Genomic DNA, 24,787 nt, shown 5'->3' on the forward strand with positions numbered 1-24,787 from the left:
TCTCTTTGTCACCCCTCCTTGATTAGGAATAAAAGATGGCTACCAGTTTGCTCTTCAACTAATTATGAACAAGCAGGGTCACAAGTGTTTTAACTATATGCAAGTAACCTAAAACCTACCAGTAAGGACATTAAACATTCTTTCAAAAGACAGCAGCAGTAAAAGTGTGTTTGCTAGTACGGAACCTCTTAATGACACCTCCAAAAGCTTCCAGAGAGCACAATGTTACAAGTGTCAGAAACAAAGGACCGAAAGAAGTTCACCATATTACTGGTTGACATTAGAAATAAAGAAGTATACTGTACTTCTCGTCTTAAATAGCTCGAGCAGAACACAATAACAGAGATTTATAAAACATGAATAGACATCTTTAGGGATTAATTTTTGTTAAGAAAGCTAAATCAGGATCAAAGAAAGCACTCAGTTTAGTCTCTGACAGGAAACCTCTCTTAAAAGTAGTCCTTCTGCCCCAGGGACGTTGTTGAAATAGCAATAGTTGAGCTATGAAGAAGAGGAAGCGTGAACAGCAAGATGCAACAGGAACTGAGCTATTTAAGTGGAAAGGTGTCTAGATAGGAATATAGAATACTTCTTCCAGCATAAACTGTTACATGTAGTAGAAGGACATCTACATTGAAAACTATTTATTTTGTTAATACCTAGATTAATATAGGCTGTGTTATATAATTCTTCAGTATAATATAATCTTGGCTTTGCTTTAGCAGACTGCCTTACCAGCAATTAATTACACTTACTTCGGACATGATTCTCAGCACAATAAAGCATATCAGCTGCATGAACAAACTGATAACCTGTTCCTCTCATGCACAACTCTGCTTCAGTATATCCCAGAACAATTTTCCCTCTGAAAGACAAAAAGGAAGACCTTCAGTTCTATTTGCTGAACCCATTCACAGTTTAAACAAAAAGTAAACCTCCTGTAGATATATTACTTATAGCAAAAGAAGACAAGAAGATTTACAACAGATAATATGCAAAGGTATGTCTATAATTCCCGTTAAAGTTTCAATAAAAAGATTGCATGATTTAGCTATGCCATTTTTGGTACATAGAACTAGGGCCACAAAAAAGCTAGCATGTTCAAAAACAGAGGCTTAAAATTAAGTTGGGTACTTAAGTGTGGTGTTAGGAGCCTATGACTATATTAGCAGACAAATTTCTGGCAATATAGGTTGCTACTCCTATTTACATTAGGGTTTCTTGGTCTTTTATATAGCAAAATTTCTTATTGCTATGTGCCTAAATATGGAATTAGATAGCCTAACTTTAGGGGGGAAATGTGCTCTCGATTTTCTTACTTAGTCTGACAGGTATTCAAAATTCCAGGCAATTTTCTTCTAGTAAATACTCTAACCACAAATATGCTGTTTTGTTAATCAATAATCTATGGGCCCTTATGTTGTAATGAAGAAGTCGCTGAGTCGTTGTTGATTCTCCTTTAGCAGGCCAGAAGCACATGCCACTTCAACCCTAGTACCATTAAAAACAGGAGAATATTTTAAGCACCTTTTCATCCAGTAATTAATTAGGTACCTTCTCCCATCTTCAATGCCCAAAGACACACCACTCACCTAAGCTCAGTTTAGGAGTGGATACACACTCTGCTTACTAATAGTGTAAAACAGCTGTGCAAGAAATAGCCATAAGAGTTAAACACGACTCTGTAAAAGTCCTTTTGAAGGGTCAACAAGATGCAATCAGGGATGGGAAGGAAGAAATGAACAAACAGTAATTGGGAAGGAACTGGGGGGGGGACAGGTAACAATGAAAGGTGACAGGGAAAGGGCAGTATGGGGCAGGGACTGGGAAGGAAATGAAAAAAGAAGGGAAGCAAAAGAAATGCAGATACAATGGAAAGACAAGCAAAATGAACTGACAAAGAAAAGGAAAGAAATGATTTGGACATAAGAAGAAAATGAGATCGTGGAAATTGAAAAGTGAATACAAAGAAAAATGGGTAAAGAAAGATAGAAACATTACGGCTCACAACTTTTTACTCGTATGCCTACTTTTCTCTACCAGTATTTTCAGGAACATGAGAAAAGCTTGCTGGAAAATGGTGGACAACAACCTGGCTGCATTACGAAGTCAAACTCAGATGGCCAATTACAAATGAAGGGGAAGCCTAAAAGCACAACAAATCTTAAATTTGAAAAGGAGGAAAAAGGAGAAGCCAGAGGGCTCTTTCTGCTTGAACCGTGAGCAACTTAATGGAATTTTTGCTATGCTGATCTGTCACCTGCTAATGTAGTTGTCTTTTGTTTTGTTTTTTTTTTTTAGAGAGATTCGTTTGGAAGTTGGTCAAACACACTATAAAAAACAGATTTCATTTGTTTAATTTCTGTACCATTTTAATTCATAGTTAATTTTCAGCAGATGACCTCTCCATAATAGTTAAGTCTATATGTATTGAAAGGATATTTATATGGAAGTGATGAAAAACTTACTCCGAGTTTGATGTAATCCACTCACATCAGGGGATATTACTCTGAATCATATTTAATAAAGGTTATTCTGAAGAGCAATTTTGTTTTGTTTTGGAATGAGAATTATTTTTAAAAACTGCTTTTAAAGATGGTTCCTTTACACAGTCCCCATTCAACTTACAAATCCTTTATTTGCTAAGAGACACCAAAATCCTCTAATATCAAGATACTTCCTACAACTCCAATACATGCTCAGCAATATCAATCTAAGTACTAAGCACTTCAAGGTTTTAAATGGCTAATGGCTAATTTGAACCATGAAGGAGGTCATAACAGAAGAGATTTACATAACATCTTAAACAAAAGATCTTGCACATACTTTGCATCACAGCCTGTTGGCGTGAAGTCCAGCTTGTGTTTAGTTCTGAAGATGAAGTTTTTGGTTCGTATCTCAAGGATGGATGGAGGCTGCAGTGGGGTAGCTACAGCAAACAAAGCCAGCTGAGGAGATAGAGTAGAACCATCCTTCCCCTTCTTGTTCTGTCCATGAAGAAATTTTAATCGCCCTTGAAAATTCATGGCCTTCACATAAGTGGAAAAAAAATATCAATGACCAGGTTACCTAAAACTTAATTCCTAAGTTTTAATAACAAAGTGCTGCTGCTTATTTCTTATTAGAAAGCCACCATCTCAAACTCATTGCAACCCTCAGTCCAACCCTCCCCCCCAAAATACAGCAGATGTGATGTAAAAGAAATAAATAGCAAATAACAGCTGCATCCTTCTGAATCCTAAACGCTGACAGATTCAGATGACCTTTTGTTATTCTTCATCATACAGCTTGCTATCTATTCATTATTATAAAATATACCATGGTAAAATCTATTTAAGTCTATTTAACATCTATAAGCAGTCCTGTAGACTGTGAGAAATCTGCCCTACCTCAAGATTCTGTTAAAAATGAAGATTATTAAACTGTTAAGAACAGCACATGATGTTTTCTGACTAGTAGCTATAATTTGGCTAACTCTTGGAAAACTCGTCTTTCATATCAAGTCACAAACAACAACAGCAACAAACTTTTATATAAGGAAAGCCCCATCATTTATAAATCAAACACAATGTCACAAAACTCTTTATTCTCAATTTATAGATAAAGAATACTGAAGCACAAAATATGGAGATTCTTGCCAATATCATATAACAGCTCAGCTGCCAAGCCAGGAATAGATCCAGTACTCCCACAGCTTAGTCCCTTATTTGCTAGGGCTGCAGGGGCCAACTTTTTTGGCAGGTGTGCCCCAAGTTGCACCAGGCTTACTTCTATTCAAGTGCCACTCCAATCATCACTCCCAGAGGTGTACCTGATACAGCCTGTACCCTGGGGTGCTAGAAAGGAGGCAGGGGGTGCTTTAATCTCTATCCCGATGGTGGAGACTCAGCAGGACATTGCTGAGTGGAGGTATCATAGGGCCTTCCCTGCCTTACAACCACTGCAGTTTTATTTGGTGAATGATGATCCAAAGCCCTTAATTTGGCAACAGCTGCTGACCTAGAGAAGTCTTAATCTGCCTCTTAACAATTACACCTCTTGCAGAAAGAGGCTGCAGCCTCTCCATTCTGCGTAGCTGCAGGCTTGAGACCCACTACTTCCAGCCCAACACCCTCTTTACTGAGGAGCTCACATGCAGTGCACACAAAAACCTCCTGTGGCAAACGTGTTGCTGGTTGGCCACCCCTATTTTTATTGCTTTGCATCATTTCGACATAGAATTAAAAAAGTAAAACCATTTATTGTAACCATTTTTAAAGAGATGTGGAAAACCACTGCTGTGCACTAGTTATATACAGAATCTCTGGCAAAGGAGTTTCAGGATTGAGGGTTCCCATATCCCTTATCAGCTGCAATAGCTTTATTATTGTATGGCTACATGGGTAACAGGTGTCTTTACCCTGGGATGGCACTGGTTGAAGCACCTAAAGAAACTTTCAGTGATTGATGGGTTTGCCATATGCCCAGTAACAGTTTTAGTGCCCACACTTCCCAAGGGATAGAACAAGTAGGGTCCAGTGATGGAGCAGCACTCTGGTATCTGAAAGACCTCAAAAGCATACGACACTTGACAGGGCAACTTACACCCATGGGTGGCTGCATTCTGGAGGCTCCCTGCAGGGTGTCACTGGGGTCTCCTGGAGCAGCCTTTTCTGAAGCTGCTGTTACTGGGTAGCCCTTTTAACAGGAACTTTCTTAATGGACTTGCCCACAGTTTTACTCTCAGGGCCCAGCTGGATGTACTCTCAGGGTCTGTGTGATTCCAAGGTGCAGTGGGATGGAGAGTCCCCAAGGGCTAGCTCTGAGGTAGTGCCACCCCATGGGACCCTGGTGTCAGGACTCTTGTGGGCAGTGACATTGGAATTCCAGGTCTGGGTGGAACTGAGAGCACGTAAGAATAAAGGCTCAGTATGGGGCAGCACCAGGGCATGTGGGGCTGTGTGAAGGGTGCCCTGCTGTGTTTCCAGGGGTACCCAGCACAGAGGACCTGCTGAGGGGCAATGATGGGCTGGTTTTACTCTAGGATTCCTGAACTCAGACCTTGTTGCAGGCATCCAGGTCTTGGTCTGGGACTGCCAGGCTGGACTGTGCCAGGGCAGAGGTGCAATGACCAGTTCTTTACCTCAGGCAAAACCCTCCTGTGCCCTGTGGTGGGAAAGGGGAAAGAAGGGTGGTTCCCTTTTCTGAAGAGGCAAAGACCCAGAAGCTGCTGCAGTTGTGTCTTGCACTCAAGCCCTTCCAGCCAAGCCATATAGGGTTATTTCCCACACCTGGCTCTTCTAGACAAGCAAAGTTCACCGTGCAGCTACTGAGCAGGTCACCAGGGGGCCAGTGCAGATGCTGCCCTAGCCTTTACCTCCTTTCATCTTCGCTGCTACCCCTTCCCCCAGCCTTCACATGCTGCTCACAGAGGCTGCATGTGCCACTTGTGGTGCACATGCCATAGGTGATAGCGTATGCTGGTCCAAGTAGACAACCCTTCGCTAAAGCTTAAAACATAAAATACTACACATTATAATCATTTTGTAGGTTTTCACATTTTAGATCAGAGCAGAAGTCTTTATACAATGCTACACTCACCAGAAACCCAGATGAATTATCTAGGAGGCACCGTAATCTGCAGATGAAATTTCTTTCCATAAAGGAAGAATTCTCTGGAGGAAGCTGCTCTGGGTTATAATAGGCTGCTGGCTGTGAAAAGCCATTATCTGCTGCAGGAAGAGATTATTTATAAGGATTATTTTTAGAGGAACACCTAGTGAAGGCTATCTATAACAAATAATTTTCCGCCCCATAAACAAAGTCTCAGGTCATGACCTGAACATGAACAATGTAAACTGGAAACATCCTCAAGACCTATAATGATTACAGTGCTGGTTTAAATATCAGTTATGATGTAGTTGTTTTTAGCTGTGCATGGTACTGGAGAATTGTGTGCAACACCTTTTAGCTTTGCTTTCTTAGATTAAAAAAAGAGCTAATTTCACAGATTCTAAATCAGTGTTAGAAAATTAGATTTTTTGAGAGGAGAGAACATCCAATCTTGCTGTGTGAGTGGCATTTTCAAAAGGGCACGAAAGGATTAGGCACTCTATTACCATTTACTATTGATATTGGCCTCCTAACTCCATTAGGATTTTCTAAAAATTCTAGCCTACATTATATCTGGTTGGCCCTAGGGCAGGGGTGGACAAAGTGGCAGATGTGGCCAGTGGCCAGACTCCATTTCCCAGCAGCCCCTGCCTGTGTGGCTGAAGCCAATTTCCATGGAGACCCCAGCAGTAGCTACACTGTGATAGCGCAAGACCAGGGTTTCCATGAAGACTGGCACCAGTAGTGCTGGCAGGTTGAGTGGAAGGATGCAGAGCTGCTCCAGAGCTAAGCTGGGATCTTGCAGCAGTGAAAGCGTGGTCCAGAGCCAGGGCAGAGCTGCGATTTGAAGCCTGCATGCTCCGGGGCTGGGACGTGCAGGCAACAGATTGCAGCTGTGCCTTGGCTTCTTGCAGTGGTGACAGCATGGTTCAGAGCTGGGGCAGGGCCGCGATCTGCTGCCTGCATATCCCTGGAGCATGCAGGCTGCATATTGTGGCTCTGCCCTGGCTCTCGATCACAAAGTCACCACCACAAGATCCCATCCCAGCTCTGGAGCAGATCCTTGCCCTGTCACACACCCTGCCAGCAGGGGCAGCACTAGACAGGCCTGGGGGGGCTACAGCCACCCCAAAATTCCCCACAGCCCCCCTTCCCAGTGGCACTGCTGCTGCTGCTCACCCTGCACAGACGGTGGCAGCTGAACCTGCCCCGCTCCTCCCTGGAGCACAGCCCCCACACCAGGAAGAGGCTGCCTGCCAGTGCTGCTGGGGCGGGCTTCACGGAAACCCTGGCCCCCCGCTGTCTGCTGCTGGGGTGTCCATGGAAACCAGCCCCAGCCAGGCAGGCAGGGGCTGCTGGGAAATGGAGTCCACTGATGGCCAGATTCAGCCTGTGGGTTGGACTTTGCCTGCCCCCAGGCTAGGATGATGCATCTCCAAGCACCTATGCAACATTCAATAAGGAAAAGTTACCACAAATCACCTATTCTGGTCTGTTTTATTTACTGTTTTTATTTACAGATTTACCTACTAAATTAAATATTTACCTATGTTGTGGTGGTCATTTAAAAATAAGCGTAAGAATGGTTCATAACGTAGCTACTACATAAACAAGAGTTGGTCTACAGAGTGCTAATCAGTGGGTGCATCTACACAAGACACTACTGTGCAGTGGTTACTGCACATTTATTTGTATAAACAAGTACTAAATAAATGTGTCCATTTATTTAGTACTTGTTTATACAAATAAATGTACAGTAACCAAGTTACTGAGCAGTAGTGCCAGTGAAAGTCTTAAGTGATACTATTGCACAGTAGCATAATAATACTGCACAGTAGCCTAATAATACTGTGCGATAGTGAATTAGCACTGTCCGTGCTATGACGTGCTACTGAGCAGTATTATTTGGCTACTGTGTAGTCAGCATCTCATGTTGACGTGTCCAGTGTGTACCTATAAGAAGCAGAGGGAATGAGTATTAGGTAAAATAAGGCATTAGAATGTGTAACTGAACTAAAAGTGATGCTGGTTTGGCAGTTTAGGATAAGCATATACAGTTGAAATATATGGCCATTTTATATTTGAGTGCTATGAGTGTATTAAGCACCTTTTAGCTATCTAACTGCAATTCTGTTTTACTCTGCAGTTCTATTTCAATACTTTTTCAGCCCTATGCTCTAGTCCCTGAAAAAAAATGTTAGCAAGTTTACTTTTTCAACATGTCATCATCTTAGCTGTAAAACTAACTCATAAAAACAAACCATCTTTTGCATAAATGTTTGCAGGGACTCAAACAGGATAACATTTAGATGCCTAAATGTGGATTTATCATTGTACTCATTACCTCAAATAAAATCAACATACAAAGAGAAAGTTAGAGTAGCATGGCCATTGCCACACCTGTGATAATTCCAGTTTTTCCAAATAAGATCTTTCAGTGAGAGAAATACCAAAAAACACAAAAAAATTTGAATAGTTTGGATTGACACAATGTACACACTTTCCCATTTAGTTGTAAAATGTTGGAATTACAATGAAAACAAAGAGTGTGCAACAAGAAAAATAAAGCATCTGAAATATAGCATCTAGTAAATGGATGGCTAGGATGATCTGTTCCCTTCCATTATGTCAATTATGACTTTCAGTAGCAACAAGATTCTTCAGTGTCTATATCAACTTTATCCAGTGGTTCAAGAAACGAAGTATAAAGCAGGACACGAATATATGCGATAAGGCTATTAAATGGAAAGTGAATTAAATTGGGAATTTTTTTAATACAAATTTGGAGTGCTCAAGATCTTTAGTGACAACTGTAGATATGAATTAAATTAAAAAGCCATGAAATTGAAACAACGTTTCTTCCTTTCTGATTTTTATGTCAGCTGCTGTGAAAACATTTCAAAAGAGTAAAGTCAGGCATGTGAAACTGATCTGGCTCCACAGGTCTGATAAGGGGTATGGGACCAATATACAGGCTGGATCAAGCCCGCAGACCAGCCCATCTGCAAGGCTAGTCCAGCGGAGGTACAGTGTGCAACATGCACCCTGGACTGTGCTGCTTGAAGTGCATACCATATGAGCTGCTCAAAGTACGTCAGCCACTTCCGACCTGCACACCATACACAGCACATGCCAGTTCTTGCTTGGCCCTTCACATGATACATAGGGCTGGTCCAGGATCTGTACCACACAGAGTGCAGAGCTGATCTAGGGCACATGCTTCATGTGGCACCCATGCAAGACTGGCCCTGCATACTGGATCTGGCATGCAGGGATAGTTTATGGGCCTGGTCAGACCTGGCCTGGATCCAGCACTCAGGCCTGGTCTGGAACAGGCATCACTTGCAGTGGGCACCCGGGATCAGCCCCGTGACATGCACAGACGGATCCAAACAGGCTCTGCATGCCATATGCAGTGGGGGGCTGGAGCAAGCATGTGCTACATGAAGCAGGCAGCACAGCAGGCAGGATGATACAGCTCTGTAGGCCAGATCTGGCCCGCAGGCCGTATCTGTGACACCCTGCTTTAAGTCACAGGAAACATACTATATAAATGCAATAGAATTAATGTTCCTTGCTTTGCACTTGTAGAACGTCTGTCTTCTAAGTGAAATCTGATCACGAGCCAAACTGATGTCATACTTTTTTGCACAATATTATATATAAAGTTCGGCTGCACTGGTAACAGGTCTTTTTTATTTTATTTTTTTTTATTTTTTTTAAGTCTTAAGAGATCTTTGGTATGCTGTCTTAGTTTAGAGTAAACCCCATACAAATATGCTTTCTGACAGCAGCTGTTTGCTAAATAAAGTCCCACCATTAAGCCTTGAAATGTACACTATAGCGTATTTTCAACTGGATTGATATAAAAATGTGGTTCTAGCAACACTGATGAACAGTGAGTTATAAATGAGTGAAAAAAGCACAGATCAATAAATTACTCTTATTATTTAGGGTAGTGGACATCTGCCTTTAATTTATGGCATCTGCGCTCAAATAACAAAGATAAATGGGAAATCATATGATTTTAAAGGTTTATTTATGTAGATTAACCCTATCCACATTTCAGCTACTGTTTGCTGAACTCAGTGTCAGTAATCCAAAAACAATAACATGGGTGAGGTAGAAGTAATAGATATCTTTTATTAGACCAACTAGCTTTTTGTAAAAAAACTGGTGTCATTTCTAAACATAAAATCCAAGTGCTCTAGCTGGTTGATGGACCTCACTAGGTAGGATCCAATTCCTGTATTACAGAAAGCCAGCTATAAAGGAAAGTCATTCTGTGCCTGTATATGTAACATGTTATTCTCAAACTGCTTCTCACTTCTACAGGTCATGTCCATACTAACTCTAAAAGCCAATTAAGGCTCTGCTCTAAAAGGCCCAATCCTTTTGCATCATATTCCCTGTTCCCAACAGGCACAGGGTTATATAGGAAACTTCAGATAGGAAGGGGGAAGTAGGAGAGGGGGGAGGAAGACAAACAGACAGAGGGAGAGAGGAGAAGACTGATCCAATGTTAACACATGACTTAAACCCCTTCATCAACTTAAGAATGGATTTCAGAGTCAGAAGTGTTGAATAGGTATGTCATGCATTAATTCAGTGACTGGATGCCTGAGCTAACTGATATCAAGCTTAGGAATAGAAACAGATGTGAAATGAACACATATAGTTTCATGAAACAGGTGTCACCTTATTCATAGACATCAAAATCCTAGCAGATGTGAACAGAAAAACTGATCTGAAGTGTGTGTGTGTGTGTGTGTGTGTGTGTGTGTGTGTGTTAATGCCATTAGTTTAATAAAAATCATGTTGTTGGCACTTTAAAAAAAACAAAGTATTTCATCCTAACATGAAAACAATGAGTAATATTGTGATATTGATGGCTCAAGTCATGGAGATTTGTGGAAATTTCTTAGTGCTTTATAGTTCAAATCAATACCATATTTACTCAACTCCAAAATGGGGCTTTTTTCCCCCACAATCAACTTGGGGGGGGAAAAAGTCTGGTCTTGAATTTGGGTTTTGGGTAGGGGTGTGTGAAGTGGGCAGTATTTGATTTGGATTCAGCCTGATTCAGGGGACAGTGATTCGATTCACTGATTTGGATCACAGTCCTGATTCCATTTGGCCGAATTGCTGATTCTCCGAACCAGAATCAAATCTTCAGATTCAGATTTGGCCATAGGACATAGCTTTATATGTTTTTTCTGCATACTTCGAGGTACCAGGTGCAGCTCGTGAATGCTGAGATGGTGGGGTGGGTGAAGCATTCCACAGGAGCGCGGGGGTGGGGAGCTTCCGCACCCTCGACAGCAGACCCTGAAGCGGACTGGAACTACTTAGTCCACCGTGGAGTGCACAGGGGAGGCCCCCTGCACCCTCTCAGCTCAGCGATCGGCCACAGGGGGACCCAGGGTGCCCTCCCAGACCCAGGAGGAACCAGTCACTGAGCCAGGGGGCAGAGGAGTCCCCTGCGTGGTCTGCGGCAGACCTAGAAGTGGACCAGAAGTGCGTAGAAAAAGCAGTCTGGAGCTGCTTCTGCTTGGTCACGACCACTGTGCTGACTCCCCTGGAGCCAGAGCCATTGCAGAAGATAAGCGGTGAGGCAGCAGGGTGAGCAAATGGCCAGAGGAGACAGGCAGTAGGCTATGTAGACACAGGTACAAGCACAACAGGAAAGCAAGGGGTGGGGGTCTGGCTATTTGCTCCTCCTTCCTGCTGCATAACCCCACAATGATTAGATTCTATACATGAAAAATGATATATATATAAGAAATTGATAAGAAATTAATAGTTTTCCATGTATTATTATTGGGGATGAAAATCATCTTAAATTTGAACTCGTCTTGGATTTGGGTAGCTACATAATTTTGCATTTCTAATCTTCATTTGAAGCAAAATTAATATCTTGTTTATGCAACAGTTGGCTGTTAAATGTGTAAGTAGTTAGTTGAAACGAGAATTTACAACTTGGAAGCATTGTTCTTCACTGGGGCCTTTTACACACAAAATTAAAACATCCCTTTGGGCCCCCACTGATGGTATAAAAAGGGTTGACCCATATGTGTTTAAAGCAAAATCTGGTCAATCAGAATACATAGCTTAGTCCACTGCATTCTCACCTTGCACTCTTTGTGCAGAATCTGTAGTTTGAGCAGGATTTAATGCCCAATGAAGCTGACGTTGAAATTCAGGCCTGTCTTCTGTATGAATCAATTCAAACACACTCTGGTGTATAATATCAGACTATGCACAAAAAAGGAAAATGTTTAAGATAACAAGACAGCTGTGATGATAGTACCAAAAACATCTTATTGACATAGCTGATTTCTAAAGGTATAATGCAACGGATCTCCTGGAGGTACACTATTCTAAGTTTATACATAATGAAGTATTTTTAATAGCACAGAAGAGCCACCAATCATATTCACTATATTTAAATGTTTTGTTATGTTTGTGATTTTTATTTTGAAATTGCAGCATATCTTGAAAGTTATATTTTTGTTCAGGGCAAATCTATTAGAATTATTTAAAAAATGGGAAAAACACAGATTTGCCATATAAAAAATGACAATGTTAAATATTTATCTACTTGTTTCATTGGAGCTGAAGCTGAAATGGATTTTGTAAATTAAACTTCAGTTTATATAGGAGTAAACTAAGCACAGTGCCAATCAAGATTTGGAGGAATCAAGGTTCCTTGCACGAAAGAGCACACAAATCTAAGAAAAGTATAAACTACAAATGTTGGCTTTGTTTGCTCATACAATCTTTATTGCGCCGCATAGGTGCACTGAAGTCTTTAATAATTAAACTTCCTTATCACCAGCAGTACTGGTGCTTAGGAATGGGATATGAGTCACAAACAGCAACTTCCAGTATCAGGTTTTGGAAGAAATGAAAAAAACTTTTTTAAATATAAGAAGAGAACATTCAAGAGAGGGGACAGTAAAACTGAAGTGAACTGTGCCGTTTGTTCCCTTATAGAATATTTTTTCTGTCTGAAGTAAGCATAACAAAGCCACAGAATTTAAAATTAAACAAGGACTGTAAACGATGTAAGATGATATGGTAGAAACAACAAATTAGCTCAAACTAATCAGTCCTTTGCATTACTATATTTTATAAAGGCAATGTGTCCCAAGAAATCCTACCACAAACATTATTTTAAAAATGTTAATGTAATTTTTAAAATTTAACTTTTTATACCATAAGAAATACATGGTAGATCTGTTGTAGTTACTATATGCATTGCCTATACAAACTGCTTTCACTGTTCTTATTTTTCAACACTGAGCTCTTAACTTAATGAAATATGACACTTTATTTGGAACATTTCCTTTTAAATTCACATTCCCAAATCCCTTGTGAATGAGCTAACAACAACAACATAACTGAATCTTTTGTTTCTTTTATAACAGCAACTACACCTATCATCTAGGATAAAACCAGTATTCACAAGACTGAAATCTGTTTCAATAACTGCAAATTTCAAAAGTTGAAAAGTTTATAGCATGGCAGTACATTAAGTACAAATGTATATTAGCAGTCTTTGCTTCAGGAGGTCAATAATGCCACTTATCAGGACTTTTATTGTATAGCACAACACTCTGTTATATAAGTGATTTATCATTAAATGAAAAAGCAATTCCTTCGTTTACACAATACGCTGTTGTTGACGTATGCATGAGTCTTTACATAAAACAGAAAGGAAACTAAAAATATTAGGAAGCTAACCTGATACATAATTAAATCAGCCTCAAAGCACACATGGTTAATTTTATGAGAAAGGTTTTTATTAAAATCACTACCTTTCCAAAGAATTAAGTTCTGTTCAACAGACTAAACTGTATACCACATACACATTCCAAACATTTGTTACAGTAAAGGGCTAATAAAATTTGAAAGTTCCCTGTCTTGCCTAACTCAATATAGCGAACCAGAATCTTCTTTTAATGGGCCCAAGACTTGTTCTTTACTATGTCAGTTAGTATAAAGGTTATAAAGCACCAAAGTGATCCAATTCTAAATAATTAATTGAACACTGAAGTCTCTGAACATCATGAACACCAAAGCCTTTAGAAATAATTAACAAAAATCTCCTAGATATCAGTGAACACCTGTATTAGGCAGGGAGGGTGAGGGGGAATACAGTAGAGGAAAAGAAAAACTGGGAAATAGGCTTACTTGCTGGAACCCCAGATAGTCCTGGATGGTTGAAGAGACATAAAAGACCAGAGCATCTGATGTAACAACCAGTACAAAGCCATTTAATGCCTAGAGAGAAGACAGCAAACTGTCAGCTTAGAAGATAAAATTCTCCATGATAATAGTTGCTGTAAGTCTACTTACTGGTCTTATGTTTCAGTATTGCATGGAATATGATAGACAAAAACTATACTTTAAAATGCATATCTGTTTTTTGTTTTACTGTTCAATACAAACCTGATTTTTCAGTGGTCCCTACAAAAACATTCTGGAAAATGCAATTTGAAAGAAAACCTTATATAAAGGTTTAGCACATAATTCTTCACATTGTCCTTCTGGGCATATGGTATCAAGGTAATTAACTCTGCCTTCAGAGTTCTCCAACCCAACAGCCTTCATCACAATGTATATCATACATTGATATGAATAATGTACTCCAAACAGATACAAGACCTAGGTAAGCATAAGCTATTTTCAAACGAGTCTGTCAAAGAACTGGACATATTTATGTTCTGCATACCCGGTTAAATTAATTACTAATTAAACTATAATCAAAGTAAACTCCACTGAAGTCAAAATTAAATCATAAACACACTTTTTTCCTTCTTAAAAGGAAAATGCAGCAAGGAATATAAGAAAAAGGAAATAGTTCAGATTTCATAATATATTCTAAATTTTAAAGACAACAATGAAAGTAAAATATTAGAAAAAATATGTGTTTTATAGGCAAATAAACACTACAAGTATGGCAACTTGGAAAATCCAATTTAAATACATAAATAAATAAATGAATGAACAAATAATGGAGTTTTGATTCCCAGAAGGGAGAAACCTCAGAGGTTCAATAAAGTCCACGAGTGATTTCATTACCACTATTGATTTTCTATGGAAAGTACTCAGATACCAGTTTTAAAAGATTTTGTTATGACAATACTCTGAAATACAGTTCGATTACTTAATGTAAATGGAGCTAACAGCCATTGGAAGCCCAAGCTTTTGGCATAGGTAACAGATGAAACTTCTTCCACAGAACCATGCTGTAAAACAGGTCTCCCAGATTTGTTCTACTTATAGCGCAGATGGGCTTGAAGTTGAGTAAATCATGAAATCCCCACCTCTCACATGATACTAAAAGCATTTTACAGCTCACTTAAAATATACAGCTAAAAACTTCTACACCAGCAGACTTACTGTAAGCAAACAATGTTTTCAAAGAGATTTCCCCCTTTATAAAGAAGCAGACAAAGTGGCTCCTTATTTAAAGTCATGCAAAGGGCGTTTATCTGAACTCCCAATCAATACGGTTCATAGCAATTGTTGTGATAGCAAACAGAACATTTGTGACTTGGCAGCTCATCTAAAAGGTGCTGATTTACTTCCATGGATTCCAGTCAAGATTTACAAAAGCCTGGCTCAAGGGACTGAACTAAGACTGTTGTGCTACTTAATTGCCATAGCTGCATTTAGAGATTGAGTTCAAGAGTGTTCATATAAGCACACTTTAAGTCGGCAGCCTGAAAACGAGTACTAGAATTAGCGGATCACATAAAGCAAATGAAAGATTGTGGTGTTGTGTTTATCTACACAATTAAATGAAAGCAACTTACTACAAAGCTTCCCACTCTCACCCAACACAATCGTCACTGGTACAACCTTTTTTTTGAGTAAATTATGCCAGTGAGTTATAACTTCAGTTACTAGAGGTCCAAAAACCTCAAAATAAATGCTGTCCAAGTTTTATAAACATTGCCTAGTTTTGTTTTTAAAAAAAGAATCAAAAAGTCACATTACCTCCAAGTACATAGGATTGAAAAAATATTATGGCCTGCATGTGGGTGCTCTGCAAACTTGATTTATAAATACATCTCCTATTGTCCAATAAAATGCCTGTAAACTGTACAGTGATTCTGGCCAGCAGCTAAAATTAGTACTCTTGTTTCTTTTCATCCGAAAAACTAAAGCAAAGATTCTTTGTGAATTCTGTAGTATGAACAGAACAGCTCTCTTCTCTACTGCAACCTATATTTTACATTAACTCTGTTGCTTAGTTTGCTTTGAGACCTGACTATTCAGGGCAAAAAACAAATGAACAAAACCCAGCTATATTAGCCTTCATGTGAAACCGTACATCAGTGTCAATGTAGCACCAGAAACGCACTTTCCCAAGCCTCTACTACAGCAAGGTACTGAAAGCTCCTTAAAACCACACAGGGATGGTGCTTAAGTCTACTTTAACAGTAAATATGGTCCTTTTCTACCCAGCTTAAGTCCCTGAAAAAGTTAAAATACCTACTGCTCTGAGATGCCACCATCTTAGGTTTAAGACTAAGTTTTTAAAATACCATGCAGGAGGACCTAGCCATGTCTTGGCATTAACTGCTGTACAAGCACTGAAGCAGGTTGGAATAGGATCAAACTTAGACGGGTTATAGATGGAACAGGATCTGGCCTGCAGAGGTCTAAAATAAATTTGGGACTGGGTGTAAAGGGTACATCAAAGAACATAATGTACAGTCAGTTTTATGTGAAGTTGTCAAACATGCTAAAAAACTAAATGTGATTTTTTTTTCAATGGCAGATATGTCACATTTCCAATATTTAGATAGAATCACAGCCTTCAGAGGAGTTTTATATTGACACATTCACCAACAAGTAGAGGTGCACCAGTACATTAGTCCATATCATATTGGCATCGATAAAGGAAAACTGACATTGGCAATAGGCTTTTTTCACCTGATGTGGCCAATAATGTCACCAATAAATGCTACGTGCATATGCACAGCCGCAGCACGCACAGGGTCAGGAATACAGCCTGGCAGCGTCCAGCTGGTAAGTCTCTGGGGAGAAAAGGGCTTGGGGGAAGCAGATTAAGGCCCCCACAGAGAGGGAAGGAGTGGGGCAGGTGCTGCCTAGCTGGGATTGGGTGCAGGACGGAGACGCAGCTCGTCTGGGGGACCAGCAGCTCCTGCCGCTGCATGCACCCCTGGGGGAAGGTATGCTCCCCAGATCTGTGTGCAGGGTGAGGACTGGCTGTGGGTTTGGGGTGGTGCTGGGCTTTTCTTGGTGGGGGGGTAGGTGGGGGGAGCTGGGCCCGGGCTGCACTGGGGCCAGGAAAGGCAGGCAGCAGCTGTAGCACAGAGGAGAAATGGGGGGGGGGGCTACAGAAAATTCTGGGGTGGCTGTAGCTACCCCCCCCAGTAGGCCCCCTTCCCAGTGCCACCACTGCCCACTTCAACCACAGCCCAGGCCCAGCCCGTGCCGAGAAGAGCCTGGCGCAGCCCTGAGTGCACAGCAGTCAGTCTGCCCTTACCCTGTATACAGATCTAGGGGGCACATGCCTCCCATGGAGCTCCACGCAGCAGCTCCCCCCTCCCTGCCTGCATCCCCTGAATGAGCCATGGCTCTGTTCCGCCCTGGCTGGGCAGCACCTGCCCCTGCCACTGCCCCACTCCCTCCCTTACCATAGAGGCCTTGATCTACCCCCCTCCCTGACCCCCTACCCCTCCACGCTCCTTCCCTCTCACAGACTTACCGGGCAGATGCTGCTCTCCAAGCTGTCAGGCTACATACTAGCAATTGGATTGGTATCAGCTGATATAGCTTGATAAAAATTAGCCATTGGGATTGACCTAAAAAATCTTTATCAGTGCACCCCTACCAACAAAGTATTTTTGAATGTCAAACAATTATCTTCAATCTAATTTTCCAGTTTTAGGAAGACTATGTATGGCAGGTAACTGTCTAAATGCAAACATTTTCTTCTTTAAAATATTACATTAAAGTTATTCAATTTTATAAGTGGGCATTTTAATTTCATTTTAACTGATGCAAATGCCTTTTCTAAATCTTCTTCAGTCCCAACTTCAAAGACCAAGCTATTCCCAGATTTTCCACTTCACTGATTTAAATAGAAATACAATAGTTTACATTGGCTGAGGACCTGCCCCTTTATGGCTTACATATATCAGCACCTATCTTCCCAATCATTTTTGATATTCATATTTCCAAGTAAAGTATCTAAGAGCTTGCCAGAGACTTTAACCTAAAACATATTCAACATGCTTTAAAGTGCCCTTGACACCATTTTGAAGTGCAGGAAGCTGAATACATGAGATGCTGCAGGTGTTTTAAAGCAACTCCTAAGAGCCAATCTAATTAAAACACCCACCCTGCACTGCACTCTGGTGCGCATGTATAGATGCTCCATATGTCTCTGCAGTCTCAATGAAGTACATGGGAGCATGGGTCAATGTAGTGGTATGCACTATTACAATTTATAACCTGGTTCTAAGTTTTGGGATTTTCTAAGATGTTTCTAAGACTTGGCAGACATGCAGTTAAAGGTGCGATGGGATCTGATATGTGATCCCCACAATTGTGCTTCTTGCCATGTCACACATGAATGGCAGGAGGCGTGGTTATGGGATCGAGCCTCAGATCCCATTATGCCTTATTGCTGTTGGGGATCAGGATCCCAGGCTTTACCCTGCACTGGCAAATAGAAAGGTCTCCCAGCTGGGAGCTCCATCTGCTAGTGGGGCTTCCAGCCATGGGGCTGCACCATATGCAGTAGAGGCTGGGAGCCATCAGCTGATCTGGGTTCCCAGCTGCAGCAGTGCACCATGCAGTCTTGTGACTGGGAACCCCATCAGCTCATCTGGGCTCCCAGCTGCGGGAAAACAAAGTGCACACCCATGGCTAGGAGCCTGAATCACCTGACAGGGTTCCCAACTGCACCCCAGTGGCTGGGAGCCCCAGCCTGACCACACATTTAATTAATGATATGATAGGTACCAGCCACAAAATTACTAACATATTTTGTGTCATAAGTTTGTGGATCATTCCTTTTTTTAATCATGCTATTAGTTGCATTAATGTGTGGCCGGATAACTGGTTAATTACATCTTAAGTGTCATGTGTGCCAGGGGGCTCGGGATAAGACTTGAAGACAGTAATTGTCTTTAGGGTTAGACCCACCCAAGAGCTTGTATGTTTGACTTCTGAGATCTAAGGTGAAGCAACAGCACAAGAAAATGAAATCCCTATGCTCACCACAAACCAAACAATGTCACCAACCAAACCATGCACTTTTAAGAGATTGGTGATGTTCTTCATAAGTCTTTTCTGGCACCCACGTTAAAATAACACCTGCCAAACTGCGGTCACTGAAAGATCTACGGTTCTGTATCTTTTGTAGAGTCTAAAATAACATCTTGAGATGAATAACAAAATTTGTAAAAGGATATATTATTTTGTTGCAGTAGAAATACTAAATTAGGCTAACCAGAGTTATGGTGTTAATACAACCAATAGGATATAAAAAGTTTGACTTCTAAATTGTTATTTTGATAGCTCCAGATAGGGGAAAAGTCAGTAAGTAAACTGCAGGCGAGATAAAAAAAATTCTTGGAAATAATTCTTTTCAGTCTTTGAGAAGTTTTTACATGCCATTCACATGAGAAGATAATATATCTGTATCAAGTTACATGTTTAACTTATGATTTCCAAGCCATCTGCTTTCTGCCCCCACTCCCAGGGATGGGGCAGCACAGTGAGAAGAGACCCAGGGCAGAGTCTTTGTTGCCTGCACTCCAGGTACGGCTAAGGGGAGAGGAGCTGTGTAGGGGAAGGTAGGATGCCTCTGTGCAGCCCATGGGAGTGTGTGGCCCCCAACACTCAGAAGTTGGATATGTCCCTAATCTCTGGTTCCATACCACATTCCATTTATGATACGGTCAGTTCCTACTTTGAAGACAATAATATCATAAATTAACAACTGCTTTGTGATCAGAAAAGAGGTGAGAAGTTTCCAATTAGCAGTAACTGCGCCTCAGATTAACTTCATTGGCTACAATATTGCCACTGTGCAGGGAAGAGTTGAAGAATCAATATACATGAAAAAGTGAAAACAACAGGGTATGCCAGTTTCACTAACAACAGAGAAGAAATACAGAAAAATCAGAATACTTGACATATTTCATCATGTAAATATTACTATTTCATCATGAAAGACAACCTTAAAATTGAATAAAAATGTGTATTGTCTTAACGTATCTTATTAAATAATTATTTCTGTGTCTCAATCTGAGTTTAATTTACAATAGCAGAGACAATACTTTTTCAACTTTCAGCCTGCCTCCTTAGGTCATAAGATATGTGCAATTACTCTCTTTTATTCTGAGAACTGCAGCTGCCAAAAGCATATCTTTACATCAACATATGCTCTCAGCTGTGTCTGAGCAAGCCACGGCATCAGTTTTGTATTGGTAGGGAAGCAGTTTCACAATCAAGAAACCCGTCTGGCCTTTAGAAGGCTTATAGGCTTATGGAAGCAGTACTGGATCAAACTCTTGACCAAACTGAAGGTGTACAAAGCTGTGGTGCTTACCACATGATGATGTCTTAAACTAACAACTGATTTGTGATGAGGCAAGAGGAGAGAGGAATGAACAGTATGAGTGTGAGCTTAGAACATTATAAACCAGGCACATCCATCACCTGGGAAGTGTCAGAAGTACCTTTATGCCCTAGTCTGAAGTAAGGTGGTAGGACAAGGCTCTGGAATGTGTTGACTGCACAGCCAACCACCAATGTATTAATAATGGGCCAGGCACATGCCTCAGATGATGTGTGAATCCCCATGTAGCTTCTATAAAATGAACTGGAGTGCTGGAAGACAAAGCACAGTTACCCAAGTAAGTCCTTCAAGACTTCCCAGAGATGCAATTGATCAAATGCAACCTACTGGCTACCTCTGAGGTCTTACTATTGAACAGACACCAATCAAGTACCAAGTTGAGGGTAGGTATAAACCCTTTTGATGGCAACAGCTTGTCTTCACTCAGGAAAAGTTTGCACAGTAAAGAATTCATCAACAGCAGATCAGTTTGCACAGTGAGTGAACAGCATTTCAAGTTTTATTATGAAAGGTGCATAGGTCTGTACAGTTGCATGCCAACAGTACTTAACCACCTTCAAATACACACTGTCATCTTTGACTACAAAGGATTCACAGGTGAGGCAACCCCTCGTTCAGCTCCTTCAAAATTTAAGGTATTTATGCCTTAAGGAGCATCGAACTAAATCTACCACAATTCTCTAAAATCTGAGTTTTAAATTATTAAATACTAGCCTTTTCAAACTTTTTTCTTGCTAGGAAATTAGTAAGTTTTCAAAACTGTGTGCAGTTAACAGCAACAACAGGATGGAATGGTGATAACATATTAATATTAATGAAAGACTGCATATATCCAGTAAGTTGCCCACTTAATGAGGTTTGGTACACCATAAGCCATCTGTTTTACTAGAAACCACTGCCTAAATTATATGCATTTTAGTCTATATGGATGAATAATTAACAACAAATATTTTTCTTGCTATTCAGGAATGCATTATAGAAATGAATAATTGTCTCCCTGAATGCCAATCCTTGCTCTCTAACTTTTGAAAAATCAATTTTAGTAATACATTTCTCCTTTATCTAAGTATTTGAATGACTGCCCTTGAATAGCCTGTAAGCTGAAGCAAGGACTAGGACACAAACAGATGTGCCAGCTGCATCATTATCAAAAAGACAGAGCTACCTCTGTAGGATTCTACAGTGACACAAATGCAGTAAAACTACTCCAACTTTAATTCTGCTTCTTTCAGGGTCACAATGTCTACTATGAGAGTCTGGGGCAAGAAGTACCTGCAGTACTTCCTATGCAGTTTTTGGTACAGTAAATTGTTCCAGTGCCCAATACTATTAGTCTAAAGTTCTTAATTATATGTCTCTATTCATAACAAATACATTAATATTGCTTTTCTGGATCAGGTGGAACTTCCTATAATTATTCACTTGGATTAACTGGGTAGCACTAACAAATAAGCGGACAGAGTTTTGCAGGGTAAAATTCTATGGTCTGATTCTCTCAGGAGTTATTTAGAAAGTATCAGCTTCTGACTTCTAGCAGAAGCTAGTCTGATAGTCTCTAAAAAGATGCCTTCTGTATTTTCCCTTTTTCATAATTATCCCCATTTACTACTTAATTTGCCAAAGAAATACTATGGGAAAGTACTCACAACAGCACTATGAATAATGTACATTTTCCTGTTTACAAGAAATGGCCTGAAAACTAATTATAGATAGATTTTCACCTTACAGACTAACCAAAGAAGGTAGGTACGTTGGTAGATGAATAGCAAGCAAGCACAAGCTTTTGTGGGATGAAGCTCACTCCAAGAGATGATGTCACCTTAACATCTGATAAAGTGAACTTCAGCCCACAAAACCTTGTGCTATTATTTATTTATATCTATCTAGCTATCTATTTATTTATATCTATCTATAGATAGATAGATAGATAGATATAAAAAAAAATAAAATGATCTGTCAGTCTCTCTAGATGTGCAGGTCAAGAAATGATGGGATCCGATACATGATTCACGAAACTGCACCTTCTGCCATGCCACATGTGCATGGCAGGGCATGAATGTGGGGTTGCAAATCAGATCCCATCACGGTTTATTGCCAGTGTGGGGGAGTCCAGGATCACAGGCTCCCTCTGCACCAGCAAGAAGCAAGCTCCCATGGAAGGGAGCCCCCACAGTAGATGGAGCTCCCAGCCATGGGGCCATATCATTTGCTCCCCATGGCTGGGAGTCCTGTCAACTGACCTGGGCTCTCAGCTATAGAGGCACCCCAGGTATCCCAGTGGCAAGCAGCTGATGTGCTCTCCTGGCCTCAGGTATGCTCCAGACATGCCCATGGCTAGGGCACCATGTCAGCTATAGTACTGGGGCCACGGGCATGCATGTGGTGCACTGGGAGCCCCATCAGTTAAATGCAACTCCCAGCCATAGAGGCATGTGCTCCTGTGACTGAGAGCCAGCATCATCTGGGAGATCCCAGGTAAGGGGTGAACATGGGTCCCACACAGCTGGGAGCGCTGATTAGATGATAGTGCTCCTAACTACAGGAGAGCCTGGCTACACATTCAATTAATGGAGTGATAGGAAGCAGCTACATAATTATTCCACAAACTTTCTGGAATAACTTTGTAGTTTATTCCTCTTTTTATCACAACATTAATTGACTGAACATGTGGCTGAGTAAACACTTAATTAACTAGTAAGCATAGTATGTAGATAGGGTCTACAAGGTGACCTTCAGTCTGAACTGATTAACAGAATCAGAAAGGCAGTTAGGAATTTTGGCCTATTATAAAAATGTGCATGGAACAACAACAAACTATCAACCAAGCTAAAGATGCAAATCTATGAGGCTTGCATTTAAGGTTCAGAAATGAGGACTACATAAGCTAGGCACATCAGAAGACTGAACACTTTTCATGTGAGATGCCTGTGAATGATCCTGAAAATGCCAAACAGGTGCTGGAGTGCACAGGACTGACACACTTAGAAACCACTATCAAGAAGAGAAGGTTGTGATGGCTTGGCCATGTCAGGAGAATGTAAGAAGACTATATCCCCAAAACTATTTTGTACAGTGAGATTTGAAATAGCTTTAGAAAGCAGGGTTGTCCTTTATGGTGCAAAAATGATACAAAGTAATTCAACATCAATGTAGAAGGCTGGGAGAAGTGTGCAGAACCCCATCCAATCTGGAGGGAACATCTGGTATTACGTGCAGCTCAAAATGAAGTGGGTTTGATCCAGAGGATGGAAGCAAACCAAGAAAGAAGGAAGCAGTGTGCTGTAAACTTGAACTCCACTTTAGGTAAGACTTGGATCTGTGAAACTTGTAAGAAGCTATGTCACTCTTGAATTGGGCTCGTCAGCCACAAGTGAATTCATCAGGCACCTGACTAGATTTCTTACATGTACACCATGGTCTAGAGGATTGACAGTTGCTTAATAAAAATATAATATGCAGATGGGGCCTACAAGGTGGAAATCTACCTTGCCTTCTACTTGACTTCATACTAACGCAGCTGACTACTTCTCCTTGAAAACTAATTTGAAACCAAAATAGGTTTTGCATGAAATTATCACAATTAGAAACAATTTCTGACAAAGAAATGTTGAAGTATATATTTAAGGTGTACAAAAGGTTTTTTTTTTTAAAAGTAATAATTTAACACTGAATTACCTTTCCTAAGCCAATAATCAATTATGCATGCTACAAAAGGTTAGCATTCTAGCTATTGGTCAATTCATGTTTTTGCCCCTTTTTTCATGAGTTTGTCCACAAAAATTAAAATAGTAGAAGAATCTCATCCATTAAAGACTTCTTTATTAGTTGTAACAAATGAATGTTACTTTTGCCACTATATATTACATCCACAGTAAAACATACCTGCAGTAAAAGCTCTCCTTCAAGTATATGTATGCCTCCGCCAGGTTTGTTTGTTCTACAGCTTTCCTGAATGCCATTTCTTTCAGGCCTTGCAGAATTGGAGGATTTTAATGCAACTACAAATCCAAAACAAAAAAAAAAAAGTTTGACTTTTTCTGTGATTGACCTACTTGTAAACGTATGTGTAAATACCCTTTATTATATTATTATTAAAGCAAGAAGAAACACATAACAAGAGGTCTTAATATTCAATATTTTACACACTGGTTTCTAACTTCCCAAAGACACAAAATATAGTAATATTTACTATGTGGGGGGAGCGAGGGGGTTGTTTGGTTTTTGCTAGAATTGACTTAATAGAAGTTCCTCTAAAGCCCTATGTCTAAACAGCTGTCTATTCACTAGGATGTGGCTTTAAGCAAGCAAAATCCAGTTGTCGGAATGGCAGCTTCCTTTTATTATTTTCATTATACTCAAGTGTTTTAACCTTTTTTGTAATTACCATTTTTGATACTCAAGTATTTATTAAACACACATTGGCATTACATACTAACAGGATGCCAACAGCATTATACTGTCCTTAAGGAAAAGTGGCATTAAGTTTATATAACTGATTTTATTTCCCCCCCAAAGCAATATATTCAGTTAAATTAATCCTAATTCTCAGAGTAGAAATGC

The 24,787-nt window shown here is 40.3% G+C and overlaps 1 protein-coding gene and 1 pseudogene across 4 annotated transcripts in view; both read right to left on the minus strand.

The window, feature by feature from the left end:
* AHR (aryl hydrocarbon receptor) overlaps nt 1-24,787 on the minus strand; it is a 102,109-nt gene that overhangs the window by 13,092 nt on the left and 64,230 nt on the right. For 2 of the 4 annotated variants that reach the window (XM_090046835.1, XM_090046837.1), the window contains exons 3-8: nt 24,110-24,225; nt 13,789-13,878; nt 11,724-11,847; nt 5,581-5,711; nt 2,827-3,029; nt 756-865 (exon numbers count right to left, since the gene is read on the minus strand). In XM_090046835.1, coding sequence (XP_089902961.1) covers nt 756-865; nt 2,827-3,029; nt 5,581-5,711; nt 11,724-11,847; nt 13,789-13,878; nt 24,110-24,225 — 774 coding nt within the window. The remainder of the gene's footprint in view (nt 1-755; nt 866-2,826; nt 3,030-5,580; nt 5,712-11,723; nt 11,848-13,788; nt 13,879-24,109; nt 24,226-24,787) is intronic. The other 2 variants (XM_090046836.1, XM_090046838.1) reach the window with 2 other exon arrangements.
* On the minus strand, nt 19,553-19,683 carry LOC149864812 (U4 spliceosomal RNA; annotated as a pseudogene).

This window comes from Crocodylus siamensis, chromosome 5 (assembly GCF_052110815.1).
Source record: "Crocodylus siamensis isolate JL-2025a chromosome 5, ASM5211081v1, whole genome shotgun sequence".
NCBI lineage: Eukaryota > Metazoa > Chordata > Crocodylia > Crocodylidae > Crocodylus > Crocodylus siamensis.